Genomic DNA, 18,639 nt, shown 5'->3' on the forward strand with positions numbered 1-18,639 from the left:
ACAAATAACAGTACAAGACACAAAACTGAAGACTAAGCAACACGAACCCAACCAAAGACTGGGGGTGATCTCAGGTGCTTGATGTATGCAGGGGTTCTATGTCGCTCTTTCTTATGTACCAGTAAACGGACGATTTAATACATGGTATTACGGAAAACGTGTCTAATGAAAATTCCTCCAATTAAGAAAAATCTATCACTGTCATTTACGCTTAAAGATAACAACAAGGGTTTGTTACACGTGGTTTATTTATTAGTATTGTTCTTTGGTCAGGCATAGGTGGTTTATGTATTGGTTATGTCCAAGGTCATATCTGATTGTTTTTTTAATGTAAAATACACAATGATGTTAGACTTTCAAAATTCTCATTTATTTAATGTCTAATTGAAAATAGCAAAAAATAAAAAAATGTTAACAATATGTAAATGGAAAAATGATATTAGTTTTTTTAAAGTGTATTTTAGTATCTAGTGTTTCGAGAAAGAATAAAACGTATACTGATTTTCATTGCGTTATGAAAATTCATATTATATGCCTTGAAATATTGATGTAAAGAAACTATAATCATCGTGTAATTACATTTTAATACATCCATAAATTTGTCAATTGTTAAAATTGTATATTAAGTGACAAGTTTTACATTTTAAGAATCTTAACTCAGAAAAGCTATAAGCTTCAGATAAATCCGGTTGATCAAATTAAATTAAAACAATGTAAATGCAATACACAATTTGACAATTAGTAGACATACAATGACAATGATTACATAGAATGACAATGTATTGATATAATGCCCTGTAGGTATATTATACTGTACATACTAATGTCAGTCCCATGTCACATGTATTCTCAAGCTGTCGTCCCCGTTATTAATTCATCATGCACCTTAACATACATTGTAAAACTAATAACACGGATTATAACATTGTAATATAGATGTAATGTTTTATTCACATATGGTTGTGAATTAACTCTTTCTGGAGTATCGTGAAATTACGAGTGGACTTCTTCCAATATTCATACTTTGGTAATGCATCAACGTATAACAGAGCCTAAAAGATGACTTTTGAACTCGACCATATGTTTTGAAATGGACCCCCTCAATCCGCTGGAGTTATGTGCTTTTACAATAGTATAGCTTGATATTTGGATGATTTAGTTTGGCTTGGATAAATTCGTGAAATTTAGTGCCATACTTTCAAAGGATTACTATATTATAGACCTCAAACCAGCAGTAAAAACCACTCAAATGACTCTTATAGTCTAGAAGCTTCATGAGGTAAACTAAATAAAAAGGACACACACTTATGGCCCTTTAGTCTGTAAGCAGTAAACTCATATCAACGGATATACTCTGATAGCGAGGAGTTTGGAAGCAGTAAAATCATTTTTACAAAGGACATATCACTTATAGCCAGAAGTTTGAAACTAGCAAGCTCCATACCATATAAGGTATTTGTATGTTTTTAACCGAATTAAAATGATAAAATACGAAGATATAAAATATCATGTACCCAATAAAGTCATGTTTAAATCATGCAGAAGACTTCCAAAAGGACTAGTCTTACTGTTCATTGCAGGATGCATAGCCATGGTCATAGTGTTTCTAAAATCTCATGGTGGATTGACAAAACAGTCCTTGATTAAAACAATTCCTTTAAAAAATGTCCGGTCTTTCACTGGACGGAAGCCTAAAGTTTATAGAACATCTGATGTTGACATGGATCCACTAAGGATAGCATCTCCATATTACAAGATGAAAATCCCGAAGAATAGTACATGTAAGGAAAGACGACCAGTGTTACACAAGCATGATCTTCCATTGACAGCTTTAATTAGTTACCCAGGATCAGGGAGTACCTGGGTCAGACATTTAATCCAACAACTGACAGGTAGGTAGATAGGGGAACATTCACATAAACAGTCAATAACTGACATGGAGACAGGCAAGTAAACATGCACACACACAGTCAACAACTTGCATTGAGATAGACAAGTAAACATTCACACACACAGCCAACAACTTATAGGTAGATAGACAAGTAAACATGCACACAAACAATCAACAACTTACATTGAGATAGACAAGTAAACATTCACACACACAGCCAACAACTTATAGGTAGATAGACAAGTAAACATGCACACACACACAGTCAACAACTTACATTGAGATAGACAAGTAAACATTCAAACACACAGCCATCAACTTACAGGTAGATAGACAAGTAAACATGCACACAAACAATCAACAACTTACAGGTAGATAGACAGGTAAACATGCACTCAAACAATTAACAACTTACAGGTAGATAGAAATGTAGACATGCATACAAACAGTTGACAACTTACAGGTAGATAGACAAGTAAACATGCACACAAACAGTCAACAAGTTATTACAGATAGATAGGCAAATAGACATGCAAACAGACAGTCGACAACTTACAGGTAGATAGACAAGTTTACATGCACACAAACATTCAACAAATTATTATAGGTAGATAGGCAAGTAGACAAGCATACAAACAGTCGACAACTTACAGGTAGATAGACAAGTTAACATGGCCACAAACAGTCAACAAATTATCACAGGTAGATAGGCATTAGGCAAGTTAACATACACACATACAGCAACTTATAAGTAGATAAATAAGTAAGCATGCACATAAACAGTTCTACAATATAGTGGAAAAATTTAGTAACTCAGAGCAATTTATCTCAATATGATATGGTGCATTATGATTGCAAGTTTAAAGGTTTTAGTTCAAAACAAAAATATCAATGAAACTAATAGATATTACCTAGCTCTACCACCATTTAATGAAAAATATAATTAAGAAAGCTGATGAAATTTCAGGCAAGCTGTTCTCCTCAAAACTATGCTTAAATCATTTTTAGAAAATTTACACACTGAGAATTAAAAAAATTACACACTGAGATTATATAACCTAAAAACACAAACTCTGATAATTAACAAAATACACACTGAAATTTCCTAAGAACACACACACAAACAGTCAACAACTTATATGTAGATAGACAAGTAAACATAAACAGAATCAACAATATATAGATAGTTAGACAGGTAAACATTCACACAAACAGTCAACCACTTACAGGTAAAAAGACAAGTGAACATGCACACAGACAGTCAACAACTTACAGGTAGAATGACAGGTAAACATGCACACCATCAACAACTTACATGTAGGTAGACAGGTAAACACACACACAAACATTCAACAACTTATATGTAGATAGACAAGTTAACATAAACACAGTCAACAACTTACAGGTAGATAGACAGGTAAACATTCACACAGTCAACAGCTTATAAGTAGATAGACAAGTACACATGCACATAAACAGTCAATAACTTTCAGGTAGATAGACAGGTAAACATGCACACAAACGGTCAACAACTTACATGTGGATAGACAAGTAAACATGCACACACACAGTCAACAACTTACTGGTGGATAGACAAATAAACATGCACACAAACAGTCACCAACTTACATGTGGATAGACAAATAAACATGCACACAAACAGTCAACAACTTACAGGTGGATAAACAAGTAAACATGCTCACACACAGTCAACAACTCATAGGTAGATAGACAAGTAAACACACACACAAACAGTCAACATTTTATATGTAGATAGACAAGTAAACATAAACAGAATCAACAACTTATAGATAGTTAGACACACAAACAGTCAACCACTTAGAGGTAAAAAGACAAGTGAAAATGCACACAGACAGTCAACAACTTACAGGTAGGTAGACAGGTAAACATGCACTCCATCAACAACTTACATGTAGGTAGACAGGTAAACACACACACACACATTCAACAACTTATATGTAGTTAGACAAGTTAACATAAACACAGTCAACAACTTACAGGTCGATAGATAGGTAAATATACACACAGTCAACAAATTACAGGTAGATAGACAAGTAAACATAAACACAGTTTACAGCTTATAGGTAGATAGACAAGTAAACATGTACATAAACAGTCAATAACTTACAGATAGATAGACAGGTAAACATGCACACAAACGATCAACAACTTATATGTAGATAGACAAGTAAACATAAACACAGTCAACAACCTACATGAAGATAGATAGGTAAACATGCCCTCAGTCAACAACTTTCAGGTAGATAGACCATTCATGCACACAAACAGTCAACAACTCGCAGGTAGATAGACAGGTGAACATGCACACAAACAGTCACAACTTACAGGTAGATAGACAAGTAAACATGCACACAGCGTCAAAAACTTATGGGTAGGTTGACAGGTAAACATGTACACAAACAGTCAACAACTTACAGGTAGATAGACAGGTGAACATGCACACAGTCAACAACTTACATGTAGATAGACAGGTCAACATGCACACACACAGTCACAACTTACATGTAGATAGACAAGTAAATATGCACACAAACAATCACAACTTATAGGTATATAGACAAGCAAACATGCACACAAACAGTCAACAACTCACAGGTAGATAGACAGGTAAACATACACACAAACAGTGAACAACTTACAGGTAAATAGACAAGTAAACATTCACACACATAGTCAACAACTTACAGGTAGGTATACAAGAAATCATGCACACAGCCAACGAGGCCGTATGGTGACCTATAGTTGTTAATTTCTGTCATTTGGTCTCTTGGCAATTATACCACTTCTTCTTTTTTATATGCATTTTGTACACACAAACAGTAACAACTTACTGGCAGATAGAAATGTAAACATACACACAGTCAACAACTTATGGATAGGTAGACAAGTGCAATTGCACACGAACAGTAGCAACTTATGGGTAGACAAACAAGTAATAAAATTGAGAAAGGAAATTAGGAATGTGTCAAAGCGACAACAACCCGACCATAGAGCAGACAACAGCAGAAGGCCACCAATGGGTCTTCAATGTAGCGAGAAACTCCCGCACCCGTAGGCGTCCTTCAGCTGGCCCTTTAAAAAATGTATACTAGTACAGTGATAATGGACGTCATACAAAACTCCGAATTATACACAAGAAACTAAAATTAAAAATCACACAAGACTAACAAAGGCCAGAGGCTCCTGACTTGGGACTAGGCGCAAAATTACGGCGAGGTTAAACATATTTATGAGATCTCAACCATCTCCCTATACCTCTAGCCAATGTAGAAAAGTAAACGCATAACAATACGCACATTAAAATTCAGTTCAAGAGAAGTCCGAGTCCGATGTCAGAAGATGTAACAAAAGAAAATAAATGAAATGACAATAATACATTAATAACAACAGACTACTAGCAGTTAACTGACATGCCAGCTCCAGACCTCAATTAAACTGATTGAAAGATTATGTTTTCATCATATGAAGCATACACACAAAGCAGTCAGCAGCTCACAGAAAAGTAGACAAGTAAACATACTTTAGTTTTCTCGTTCGAATTATTTTACATTGTCATTTTGGGGCCTTTTATATTGTCATTTTGGGGCCTTTTATAGCTGAGTTTGCGGTATTGGCTTTGCACATTGTTGAAAGCCGTACGGTGACCTATAGTTGGTAATTTCTGTATCATTTTGGTCTCTTGTGGAGAGTTGTCTCATTGGCAATCATACCACATCTTCTTTTTTATATACACACAAACAGTCAACAACTTACAGGTAGATAAACAAATAAACATGCACACAAACAGTTACAGAATTTTAGGTAGATATACAAGTTAACATACACACAGTCAACAACTTATATAAGTAGATAAATAAGTGATAAAATTGAGAATGGAAATGGGGAATGTGCCAAAGAGACAACAACCCGACCATAAAGCAGACAAAAGCCGAAGGCCATCAATGGGTCTTCAATGCAGCGAGAAACTTGCACACAAGCAGTTCTACAAAATGATGGAAATATTTAGAAAGATTACCAATCGAAATCAGGTTAACAGTTGAAAGACTTTTGCTTAAACAGTTTTAAGCAAAAAAATCCCGATATACATTCATTTGGGCCTTTGCATCGAAAATAAGCGCAATTAATCGATCTGAAACCAGTCAGTTGTTACATGTAGCATGATACGACATGATACTGAACCCTGACGGGAAGGGTTGTGCTTGATTTTGATATGACGAAAACACAATCTATCGATCAGTTCAAATTATGTCTGAAACTGGCTTGTCAGTAACTGCTAGTAGTCCTTTGTTAATGTGTGTTGATCATGTGTGTTGATTCTTCTGTTACCTATTCTGACATTACTCGGACTTTGAGTATCCTATTGTTTTTGCTTAAAAAAAATTAGTTAATTTTTTTAAATGTCTTATTCTTTTTATCAACTCTCTATCAATTCAATTCCTATCCACAGCCTGACGCAGGAGCTATTACAAAATTGTCCCTTCTAATCTCCATTATTTCTACTTACAGGTATAGCTACCGGATCTCCATCCTGTAGAAGGAAGTTGAAAAAATCCAAATCATTCTCAGTAGGGGAGTGTGTTAACAATGGCAAGGTCATTGTCATTAACTCAAACGATAGATACAGACACAAAAAGTTTGAGAAAAGATTTGACAAACTTATTATTTTGTACAGAGACCCATTTGACACTCTCAGATCAGGTTATAGTTCGAAACATCCGGGACATTCAGAATCTGTTGACTCAGAAATTTTTAATGTCAGAGGTACGTGTATATATATATATATATAGGAGGGACGGGGACGAAAGATACCAGAGGGACAGTCAAAGTCATAGATCGAATATAAACTGACAACGCCATGGTAAAAAAAAGATAAAGGCAAACATACAAATAATAGTGCAGAAGACACAACACTGAAAACTAAAGAATAAGCAACACGAACCCCACCAAAAACTGGGGGTGATCTCAGGTGCTCCGGAAGGGTAAGCAGATCCTGCTCCACATTTGGCACCCGTCGTGCTGCTCATGTTATTATAAAACCGATAAATAGTCTAATTCGATAGGTCACATTCATGAAAAGGTGGATCAGTTATCGGATATCATAGCAACCAGTGTTCTAACCACATAAAATATTATATGTAACTGACATACGAAATCTAAATGCTTTCACAAGAAGAAAAATGGTAACACTGGTCTTTATTCAGATTTGGTGTGGGGTTAGGAATTGTTCTGTATTATCCGAAAACGGGAAATATGTCGGTTTGGACTAAAAAGAGAGAAGGGGACTTCTTAAAGTGATAAACAACCTACTTCCCCCGTTTAGAAAAACAACGATAAAAAAAACCTTTATATTCTACTAGTAAGTCAGTACACCTCCTGCCCGTCTTCGACAGTGTCATGTTCATATTTTTTATATAAACATGTAAATAGGGTAATATGGTATACATAGTTTTGTCCACCTATATACTAACAATATTTGTAGCTAAATTTGTTTATTGTAGTACGTAAACTTGACAGCATTTATTTCATACAATTACCATTTCGTCTATAAGATTTATTCGATCATATTTGCATTTAATATTTTGTACAGCGTTAGTTATCTGAATATCATTTTAAACATATATATAAAACGTATTTATCAAAAAATGAAACTCGAAGTTAAATTCAAACAAGGGAAAGTTGAACACCTGACAAAATTAAATGTTAGACTATATCAACCAATGGAACGTATAGAAAAACAACTGGTTCCGAAGAAAATGGTTTTGTTAAAAACTTTTTTATAACTAGCTTATTTTTTTTTTAGGATGGTATGAATTTGTGCGCGACCATACAACACTGTGGGAGCGTTATTACACCGAATGGTTAGAAGCCGAGAGACCCGTATTTTTACTTTACTATGAAGATTTAAAAACTAATTTACCTGCTACGCTTAAAAAGCTAGCACATTTTCTAGAATGGAGGGTCCACAAAAAGGACATAGACTGCACTTTGGTGACGTCCGAAGGTCATTTTCATCGAAGACATGTGCATAATATTACAAACTCAGAAATATTTGTTGGGAAATTATGGCATAAATTAGAAGATGCCGAACTGAATCTGGCTGAAATAGCAAGCGAGCGGCGCAAAGCCGGGAACTATGTAGAATCGGGAACCAGATTAAAAAACATTTTAGAGAAAGCTGACGAAGAAGACAAAGAGGATACGTCGCTGTAACGTCATATAAATTATAAATACAAATGCGACATGTCTGGAATATACGTCGCTGAAACATGATTTTAACCAACATGTCTGGAATATAAAAGTTCCGGATTAAATCATGTTTGTGAAGTATCGGTTAAACTGCTGTGCAACATTTACGATCAAATGTTAGTTAAATACTCTACAAAAATTTAGGTTTAGATTAGTATATAATTCTATGATGGTATTTTACCTACTACTATTGCATCTACATGTATATGTGTAAATTTCAATGTCTGGTGTACGATAAGTCATGGAATACGACATTGAAGGTTATACCCGGGAGGAAGGGGGGAGGGATACTTCCTTTATTTTTAGTGGTACGAGTGTGCCGCAATACAGGGTCGTTTTTTCATGCCCTGCTGAGCGTGTTTAGAACAGGGTATGTTTTTTAATAATTCTGTTTAGAACAGGGTATGATTTTTAATGTTTTCTGGTTAGAACAGCGTATGATTTGGCAAGTGCTGTCGGCAAAGTTATACCCGAAAGGATAGTCAGTAACCCCCCACCCCCACGGGGGGTTTATACATCACAATCACTTATCTCTGCGATTCAAACATGTTATACAGTTAGTGTTAGCATTCTATATAAGTCATACATGGAAAGAATAAAGTAATTATATGAATTCTCATAGTCTGTATCAGATACATATCTTGTTTTTGTTTGTGTTTAAAAAAAATTAAGTTGCTATACAAATACTGTTTTATTGTGATAATAATGAAATCAAATTGCAAACAGGAAGTTAAATAATAATTGTAAAACAATTGAAATATCAATACAAAAAATTGTCCTATAGCCAAAAGATACGACAGAAAATACCTGAATAAGTTACTTTCTAAACAAGAGGCTCTCAAGAACCTGAATCACTCTTCTGTAATTTTTTTTAATTAAATCTTTCATCAATGATTATTTTTGCATTTTACTCATATGTTTCATTTTAGTCAAAGTGTCTATGTTTGTTGACGTATAAGGAAAAACAACACACAATTTATACCAGCATCATTTGAGAAGATTTTTAAAGTTAAAAAAAACATAAAACAACTTGTGTAAAATTGTCCTTAAAGGGCAATAACTCCTTAAGGGGTCAATTGACAATTTTGGTCAAATAAAACTTTTTTGTAGATCTTACTTTGCTGAACATTTTTGCTGTTTACAGTTTATCTTGATTCTTAATAATATTCAAGATAATAACAAAAACAGCAGAATTTCCTTAAAACAACCAATTTAGTGGCAGCAATTCAACAACGGGTTGTTCGGTTTGTCTGAAAATTTTAGGTCTGATAGATCTTGACCTTTTGAACATTTATACCCCTGTCAAATTTGCTCTAAATGCTTAAGTTTCTGAGATATAAGCCAAAACTGCATTTGCCTATGTTCTATTTTTAGCCATGGCGACCATGTTTGTTGATGGATAAAAAATTCGGATAGAGTTCATAAACTAGATTCCTAAAGGAACATTCATACAAAGTTAAGAAGTATTAACCTAGACACAATTGTTTCAGTGGATAAGATTTTTAAATGTTAGCAAACTTGATGAACAAATTGTGTAAAATTGTCTTTTAAGGGCAAGAACTCCTTGAGGGGTGAATTGACCATTTTGGTGATTAAATTTTTTTGTACATCTTATTTTGCTGAACATTATTGCTGTTTAGAGTTTATTTCTATCTATAATAATATTCAAGATAATAACAAAAAAACTGAAAAAATTCCTTAAAACCACCAATTTAGTGGCAGCAACCGAACAATGAGTGGTTCGATTCATCTAAAAAATTTCAGGGCAGATAGATGTTGACAATTTCAACTGTTTGATCGTGTCAACCTTGCTCTAAAAGCTTAAGTTTTTGAGATTTAAGCCAAAAACTGCATTTGATCCCTATGTTCTAGTTTTAGACATGGGATACATGTTTGTCTATGGATCAAAATTTCAGATACAATTTATAAACAAGAAGTAATTGTAACAGGATGCTGTTACGAAGTCTCCCAAACAAAGCTCCCATATGGCCCAATATTCATTTGATTTGATTTTTTGTCCCATACAAGAATATATATGGCTTAGGGGTGGGGATCTCCACCATTTACAAGTATTCAAACAGGAGGGGGTGGTGGTGACCCCCTAGGGACCTCCCTTTTATTTCATTTCATTTGTTTTACTGTCCCCTACAATAATATTTATGGTTTAGGGGTGGGAATCTGGACCGTTTACAAGATAATAGCACATTCTCAAATTGAACGGGGTGGGGGTGACCCCCCAGGAACTTCCTTTTAATTTCATTTGATTTGTTTTATTGTCCCATACAAAAATATATATGGTTTAGAGGTGGGGATGTTGACCGTTTACAAGTTTTCAAACAAGAGGGTGTCGGGTGACCCCTAGGGACATCCCTTTTATTTCATTTCATTTGTTTTACTGTCCCCTACAATAATATATATGGGTAACTGTCCCCTACAATAATATATATGGTTTAGGGGTGGGGATGTTGACCGTTTACAAGTTTGCAAACAAGAGGGGGTCGGGTGACCCCTAGGGACCTCCCTTTTATTTCATTTCATTTGTTTTACTGTCCCCTACAATAATATATATATGGATTAGGGGTGGAGATGTTGACCGTTTACAAGTTTTCAAACAAGAGGGGGTGGGGTGACCCACTTAGGACTTCCCTTTTATTTCATTCCATTTGTTTTATTGTCCCCTACAAGAATATATATGGTTTAGGGGTGGGGATGTTGACTGTTTACAAGTTTTCAAACAAGAGGGGGTGGGGTGACCCCCTTAAGACTTCCCTTTAATTTCATTTGATTAGTTTTATTGTCCCATACAAGAATATATATGGTTTAGGGGTGGGGATGTTGACCGTTTACAAGTTTTCAAGAGGGGGTGGGGTAACTCCCTAGGGACTTCCCTTTTATTTCATTGCATTTATTTTATTGTCCCCTACAAGAAGATATATGGTTTAGGGGTGGGGATCTGGACCGTTTACAAGATAATAGCACATTCTCAAATTGAACGGGGTGGGGATGACCCCCGAGGACTTCCCTTTAATTTCATTTGATCTGTTTTATTGTCCCATTCAAGAATATATATGGTTTAGGGGTGGGGATCTGGACCGTTTACAAGATAAAAGCATATTCTCAAATTGAAGGGGGTGGGGATGACTCCCCCGGGACTCCCCCTATATTTCATGTGACTTGTTTTATTGTCCTATAATCATTTCTGAAGACTGCATGTATCTATCACTTACAGTTTTCAAGTTATATTCATTTGAAAAATTTTAGAAAATAAAATCCCATAGGATTCTATAGTAAACCCCTCCCTTCTTTCTGCCCCCCAAAATACCCCTTAATAGACCCCAATGCACAAACAAAAGGTTGATGGCTCACCTAGACATATTAGTCTAACATTCTATGAAACCCTAAGTAAATCTGACAAGCGGTTTTGGAGAAACGCTGCGGACAAGTTCATTTTTAAAGTGGCGGAAGAAGAAGAGGAAGAAGAAGAATAACTAGAATTGCCATTGCAAGCAATAGCGGATGTCACCCTCCCCCCTATTGCCACTAAGCGGCAGCCATTTCAAACTTGTTTAACAGTAAATGCACAAATATGCATGGCTATTCATCTTTTTGTAAATTTTCAGTATATTCAGAGCATTTTAAAGTATTTCACATTTATACCGTTTCCATGGCAACGGCAGCCATTTTGAAAATTTCAAAGTCAAAAGTCTCATCTTAACTTGTCAGTTACCTAAAATATCAAATTTCATTAAGTTAAAACCATTTTGAGAATTTTTGACATTTTTGCAGTTTCCATGGCAACCGTGGCCATTTTGGAAATTCCAACTTCAAAAGTCATATCTAGACTTGACAGTTAACAATCATATCAAGTTTCATCAATTTTGAAGCATTCTGAAATTTTTGCTCCTGTATCCATGGTAACATAGTAGTTCCAATGTTTATCAAATTCATTCAAAACCTGTATATAGTTGACAACTATATTGCATAAAAATTTGATGATTTTAAGTTCAAGCATACCAAAGTTGTTCACCAAACCCAGAAGTTTTTGGAGCATTTTGACCTTTTTGCATTGTTTCCATGGAAACGGCAGACATTTTGGAAATTCCAACGCCAAATTCAACATCTACCAAAGTTGCTCATCGTTATGCTAAAGTTTCAAAAAAATTGGAGCATTTCCATATTATTGAAATTTTTGGTGTAGTTGCCATGGCAACATAGCAGTTCCAAAATGTGCCAAAATCATCCAAAACCAGTATATAGTGGGCACCTACATTGTATTAAAATCAAAAGATTTTAAGCTTAAGCATTCTCAAATAATTCAAGGAACTCCAAAATTATATTTTTTCACCATTTTTCCGTTTCCATGGTGATGGCAGCCATTTTTTAGTTCCAAAGTTGCACAGACTCTGGGGAGTCAGGGTTCCTTGTTATAGTGCACCATCATTCGGATTGGTACTTTTGGCTCTGAGAAAGCAGGCGGACAAAATTAGGTGGAAGTATAATAATAACTAGAATTGCCATTGCAAGCAATAGCGGATGTCACCCTTTCCCTCATTGCCACTAAGCGGCAACCACTTCAAAAACTTTTAACAGTGAATGCACATATTTGCATGGCAATACATCTTTCTGTAAATTTTCAGTACATTCAGAGCATTTTAGAAAATTTCACATTTTTGCTGTTTCCATGGCAACGGCAGCCATTTTGAAAGTTTCAAAGTCAAAAGTCTCATCTCTACTTGACAGTTAACAATAATATCAAGTTTCATAAAGTTCAAAGCATTTTATAAATGTTTGACTTTTTTGCAGTTTCCATGGCAACGGTTGCCATTTTGGAAATTCCATCTTCAAAAGTCTCATCCAGACTTGCCAGTCTACAAACATATTAAGTTTCATCAATTTTGGAGCATTTTTAAATTTTTGAAAATTTTGACATTTGTGATGGTTCCTATGGCAACAGAGACCATTCCCAAAATTTAATGGCATATACCACATTGGTACATGGGAGGGACCATACTATCAAAGTTTCAAACAATTTGACCTACCATTTTAAGAAAGTAAATGCCACTTTAAGGTTTTGGGACCATTTTGACCTGTTTTGCATTGTTTCCATGGTAACGGCAGACATTTTCAAAATTCCAACGCCAAATTCCACTTCTACCAATGTTGCTCATCGTTACTGTGAAGTTTTATAAAATTTGGAGCATTTCCATATTTTGGAAATTTTTGGTGTAGTATCCATGGCAACATAGCAGTTCCAATGATTGCCAAACTCATCCCAAAGCAGTATATAGAGGGCACCTACATTGTATTAAAATCTAAAGATTTTAAGGTTAAGCATTCTCAAAAAATTCACCTAACTCCAAAATTATATTTTTTCACCATTTTTCCGTTTCCATGGTGATGGCAGCCATTTTTTTAGGTCCAATACCGGAAAGCAACAGGAAAGTCAGGGTTCCTTGTTATAGTGCACCATCATTTAGATTGGTTCCTTTAGCTCTGAGAAAGCGGGCGGACAAAATTAGGTGGAAGAAAAATAATAATAATAATAATACGGAAAAAGAAACAGAGGAAAAGCAATATGTCACCCGACATTGTCGATCGGGTGACATAATAATAATACAGAAAAAGAAACAGAGGAAAAGCAATATGTCACCCGACATTGTCGATCGGGTGACATAATAAAAATAATAAGAACTGAGCAAAAACAATAAGTCTCCAAACTTTGTTTGGGAAACTTAACTAGATACTCTAAGAAACATTAAGTTAAAGTTTAAAGGTATTTGTCCCAGTAGTTTCAGAGGAGAAGATTTTTAAATAGTAACGACGACATACGACTACGACGGACGCCAAGTGATGGTATAGGCTCACCCGGTGAGCTAAAAAGGGAACACGTGTTGATTCGTTACAGTGTTACACGTGTGTGAAGTTGGTGGGAAGTTCTTTATTCGGTATAAACGAACATCAATACGTGAATGACTCAAACATGTGTTCCTATAATAAGCTGTAAACATTTGGTACATAAAGAAGTGAATTTCAGCAGCGTTCTAAAAAAACTTAACACAATAATATTTACTTTTTAAAATCATGAGAATGGAAACAGGGAACGTGTCAAAGAGACAACAGCATTACTATATAGAACAATAAAAACAGAAGGACCACAAACTGATGATCAAGGACCTAGTAGATTGGAAAAAATAAATGAGGTATGCGATTTAATGCTAAAAATTCTACATTCTAAGCATCAAAAACAATTCGTAGTTGTTTTCCGTTTGTATTAAGATAGATTCCAGATCATGGGATAATAATATTTCTACTAACACACATAATTGTGGGAGTTATAGGTTATTGAAATGGTTGGCACGTCTCAAAAGGTTATAATAGTGTAGCGGATCCTGCTCCAATGTGGCACCATTCGTGTTGCTTATGTAAGTACAAAACACGATAATAAGTCTATATCGGTAGGATACATTCTTGGGAAAAGGGACGGGATTATAGTTTTGACAATTGGAACATTTCCGCTGCCATCACTGCCCATCACTCACAGGGTCAAAAGTTACATAGTTTAATAATGTACATATGTCCATTAAAACCAATATGGTATTAAGCGCTTCATGTTGCTGTTGAAGGCATATTTTTCAAATTTTACATGAAATTGTAATATGAATTAATGTCTATCAAAAAGCTTCACTGCCAACTGCATTTTGGTCTATAAAACGATGTATTTTTAGACATGTTGGGGATAAACACACAATCGCAACAAAAACAAACAAATATTTAACAAAGAAGCACAAAAAGGCATATATAAAATTTAACCTCATTCATTGCTTTCTTATTTTTGTATTTTATCTATTATTTTAAACCCACCAGGGATCGTAAGATTTTAAGTACTGGGACTGAATGGTTAGATTAACAGTAACTCTGACGTAGAATCGCGCGTTTGACGTCAAAATGTAAACGTGACATAGGTAGAGATAGGCAATAACTTTGTCGTTCAAAGCATGAAAAGAATATAGTCTATAGTTTATAGAAATATCAGTTACTCCGACTACTCGGAACACTATTCACAAATTACGTTGCACTGCTTTTTATTTAACGTTTGTGCCCCCTCCCCACATACACACAACTAGAGAATTATTCACAATTCATTCCATGACAGGCGGACGAGAGAAAAAACCCAAAAAGAAATTCAACTGCATGTTGTGAGTAATTGTCTGTGTTTTGAGTGACTCAACGAGTCTTTTACCGAACATGCTGCTTTAATCAATAATATTCAATTGAAACAAATTCTCGTCTATTTCAAGGCAAGTTATTCCCCGCCAAATATGTTTTAATGAATCGGGCATTCTCTGGTATGGGATATCTTCTAGCATTATCAGAATAACCATGTTTTTATTTCTTTGGTGCATTTGCATGCGTGACATATCGGTTTCAAAATTTCCCCACTGACTGTCTAAATAGTCTTGAATTATTTCAATAACAACATTTGGACTTTTAAATATAGCATCTATAATATTATCGACAATATATTCTGCAGGACGGAAATCTGTCTGGTGAAGGCAGAGTTTGTAATCATTATCTTTCTCAAGGAAATGTACAAGAGTATCTTTCACCCATGTTTTATCGTAACTACTATACACCACAAATGCATCGAATTCATAAGGAGTTGTCTCACTCTGCAACTTCCAGTAATGGCGATACATCCGTCTCACAACCAATCAAAAATAATGCACCGAGAGACTATACTTGTACATGATACTGGAAATCAAAATTATTACGATTAGAATAACAGAGAAAGACACTGACAGTTTGAGCCATAATTTCGATAAACAGTAGAACTTTAGTTGACTGATATGGTGGTAAACAAACAGTGTATCGCGGACTGTACCATCTATATATAAACACGAATAGTTTGATGCCTTATCGAGTACGACATTTGTGGTAAATAACCATTCGATAAATTATATCGCTTCACAGTTACATAACAGTGGGTTGTCTTCAAAGATTATTTTTAACTTTTTTAATCTCTTTTGTGCAGCATTAAAACGGTCGGTAACAGTTTTACTAAGATATCGAATTTGTTGCTTTTGACATTAATTTCACACAAATTAGAAAGAGAATCAATATCTACTGGAAAGTCAATAAAGTTGTTCTTCTCAAAATTGATTGTCTTTAAAGATTCTCTTTGTGAATTAAAGAGTTTCGTAAGTCCATTATCTGATATATCTAATTGTTCTAGTTCCTTTTACTCCGTCAAAAAACGCCCCTCTGTATCTGAAGCTAAGCCTTTGTTTAATTCAGAATGACTTATAAATAGAGTTTGAAGGTTTTTTTAATCGTGCTAACAGACCTATGATTAAATCTGAACATGGAAGCCAAACCATACTAAGAGTACTTAAATTGTCCAGTCCTATCATTGCACCAACACATCTTTTAAATGTTGTGTGAGGAATGTTTAAAACTGTCGAAGGGTCTGCATGTTTCAGGTTTTTAAAAAGCACAGATACAATATGTATAGATTCAAACGAAATATCCAAATACTTCTAGAGTTATTGGGACGGTAACACTAATTATGATTTCCTCTGGTAATTGTAATTCCTTCCTCTGATTCATCAAATATGATCCGTTGAAAACCTTTAAATTATGAAACAGGTTGGACAATGCAGTATCAATTTCTATATCTAACGTATAAGCCTGGTTGTATGAGAAATCTATGAACTGAACACAGTTACCGTATTTATAATTTTTCTATGTATATTGTAAAGTTTTTTGCAAGACTTATATTCTTTACACAAATATTTCCCAGGTGCCTGAACTCAACCGACAATTCGTTTGGTCCTGTTTTAACGAAAGCACCAGACAAATCTATCAATTTCATTACCCTATTTGCAAAGCAATCAAGTGCAAACAAATTAGACGTATTTAGATATTTTGCGTTGTCAAAAGTTAACACTGAAAGGTGCATTAGCGGCATGAAAGTATTGGCTTCAATACGTTTTACTGAGTCTGAACATCCAAAAGCAAAACGTTTTAATGGGATATCTCTAAAATAATTGAATGTTTAGTTGTCAAGAACGTCATAGTCGCACCGGCTAACCAGCCCCTCTCGCAGTGTAAATGTTGTCAACTTCTTCAACGATGAAAATCCATCTCGAAATGTATCATTTACAATAATAGTCATTGTAAGATCTTCCAAGATGATTAGACCTTGCAAAGTTTTGTCCGGATACCGTTGCATTCTGTTGGCCATGATATTAAGATATAATACTCCGTTGATTGTTTTGAATACTCCGCTGGGTAAATTCATGATCAAGTTATAAAAATCCAACTTTGTTAGCCTTTTCAAACCATTAACTGCAAAAGTATCAATCTGCCGAATATTACAATAGGTCAAATATAGTTCAAGTAACTCCCTTGTGTAGCGGAAAGCATTGTGTCTAAGTGTCTGGAAATTGTTATGACTATAAAATGCAACACTTGTGTTTTGCGAACACGATTGGTTAATGTGCAATAAACCTTGAGACTCACATTCACAGTATATTACTGCATTTTTGCTACGAACACTACAATGTTCTGATTTACCATTTAAAGCAAATGTACCAGAGAAAATTAAAAGCCACACACCAACATTCTTACTTCATCTGTATTTCCTGCTGTTTTGTTGTACATTATGTTTAAGTTAGTATGACAGTATCTGTTGAATTTATTACAACATATATGGCCCACATTTTATGACTTACTCAGATCTTCATTGGTTTAAAATACTAAATAAATGCAATAAAAAGACAATTTGAAACAAAGCAGCCATACTTACAGTTGAAACGCTAATAGCTGTGTCATAAAAACAGGTGCAAGATATTTCAAATTTCCTTCCCATTAACATTTTTTATCCTTTTTTGTGGGGATTTTACCTTTCTTTTATCTGACTAACTTGATTGTTTTTTTTTTATACTGTCTAATTTAATAATCGAGTTTAATGTCAAACAGGAAATTAATGAATTGAATATTCGTGAAAGTCTTTTGTCTTTTAAACGTTTTTATTAGCCACATTAATGTAGGGCCTCGACTAGTTTCCCCAGTGTAACATTTTAGGGGTTTGTATAAGGGAGGCATTTACAAGAAAAAGAACCTTCTCTAAACATAAATATAGCAACTTGTTTTGCCAAAAGTAAAGATCCCCTTTGGGCAAACACAAACAACAAAATACATATCTGTAGATTCACATTAGGAACCCTGCTCCAAAGTATCCAGGATTTCCATGGCAGGATCTATCTTTAAACGATATTGCATGCTCTTCTTTGAGTCTTATATTTAATCCTTTGTGATCTCCTCACGCAGTTGATAATGTTATATTATTATATTATCTCGGTATCAAAAAGCGTATTCACCTAACATTAGATTCGTTTATCGAAACGTGAAGACCTTTAACTAATAACAAAGAGCCTGCTAAAAATATTCGCCTTTAA

The 18,639-nt window shown here is 34.7% G+C and overlaps 1 protein-coding gene across 1 annotated transcript; it reads left to right on the plus strand.

Annotated features, from left to right (window-relative positions):
- Window positions 1–895: 895 nt before the first annotated feature.
- On the plus strand, window positions 896–8,243 carry LOC139529752 (sialate:O-sulfotransferase 2-like). The gene is made up of 3 exons (XM_071325628.1): window positions 896–1,892; window positions 6,440–6,694; window positions 7,734–8,243. Exons 1-3 carry the CDS (start codon window positions 1,481–1,483, stop codon window positions 8,141–8,143), a joined length of 1,077 nt encoding a protein of 358 aa, XP_071181729.1. The 5' UTR covers window positions 896–1,480; the 3' UTR covers window positions 8,144–8,243.
- The last annotated feature ends 10,396 nt before the right edge of the window (window positions 8,244–18,639 follow it).

The sequence above is a fragment of the Mytilus edulis genome, chromosome 7 (genome assembly GCF_963676685.1).
Source record: "Mytilus edulis chromosome 7, xbMytEdul2.2, whole genome shotgun sequence".
Lineage (NCBI taxonomy): Eukaryota > Metazoa > Mollusca > Bivalvia > Mytilida > Mytilidae > Mytilus > Mytilus edulis.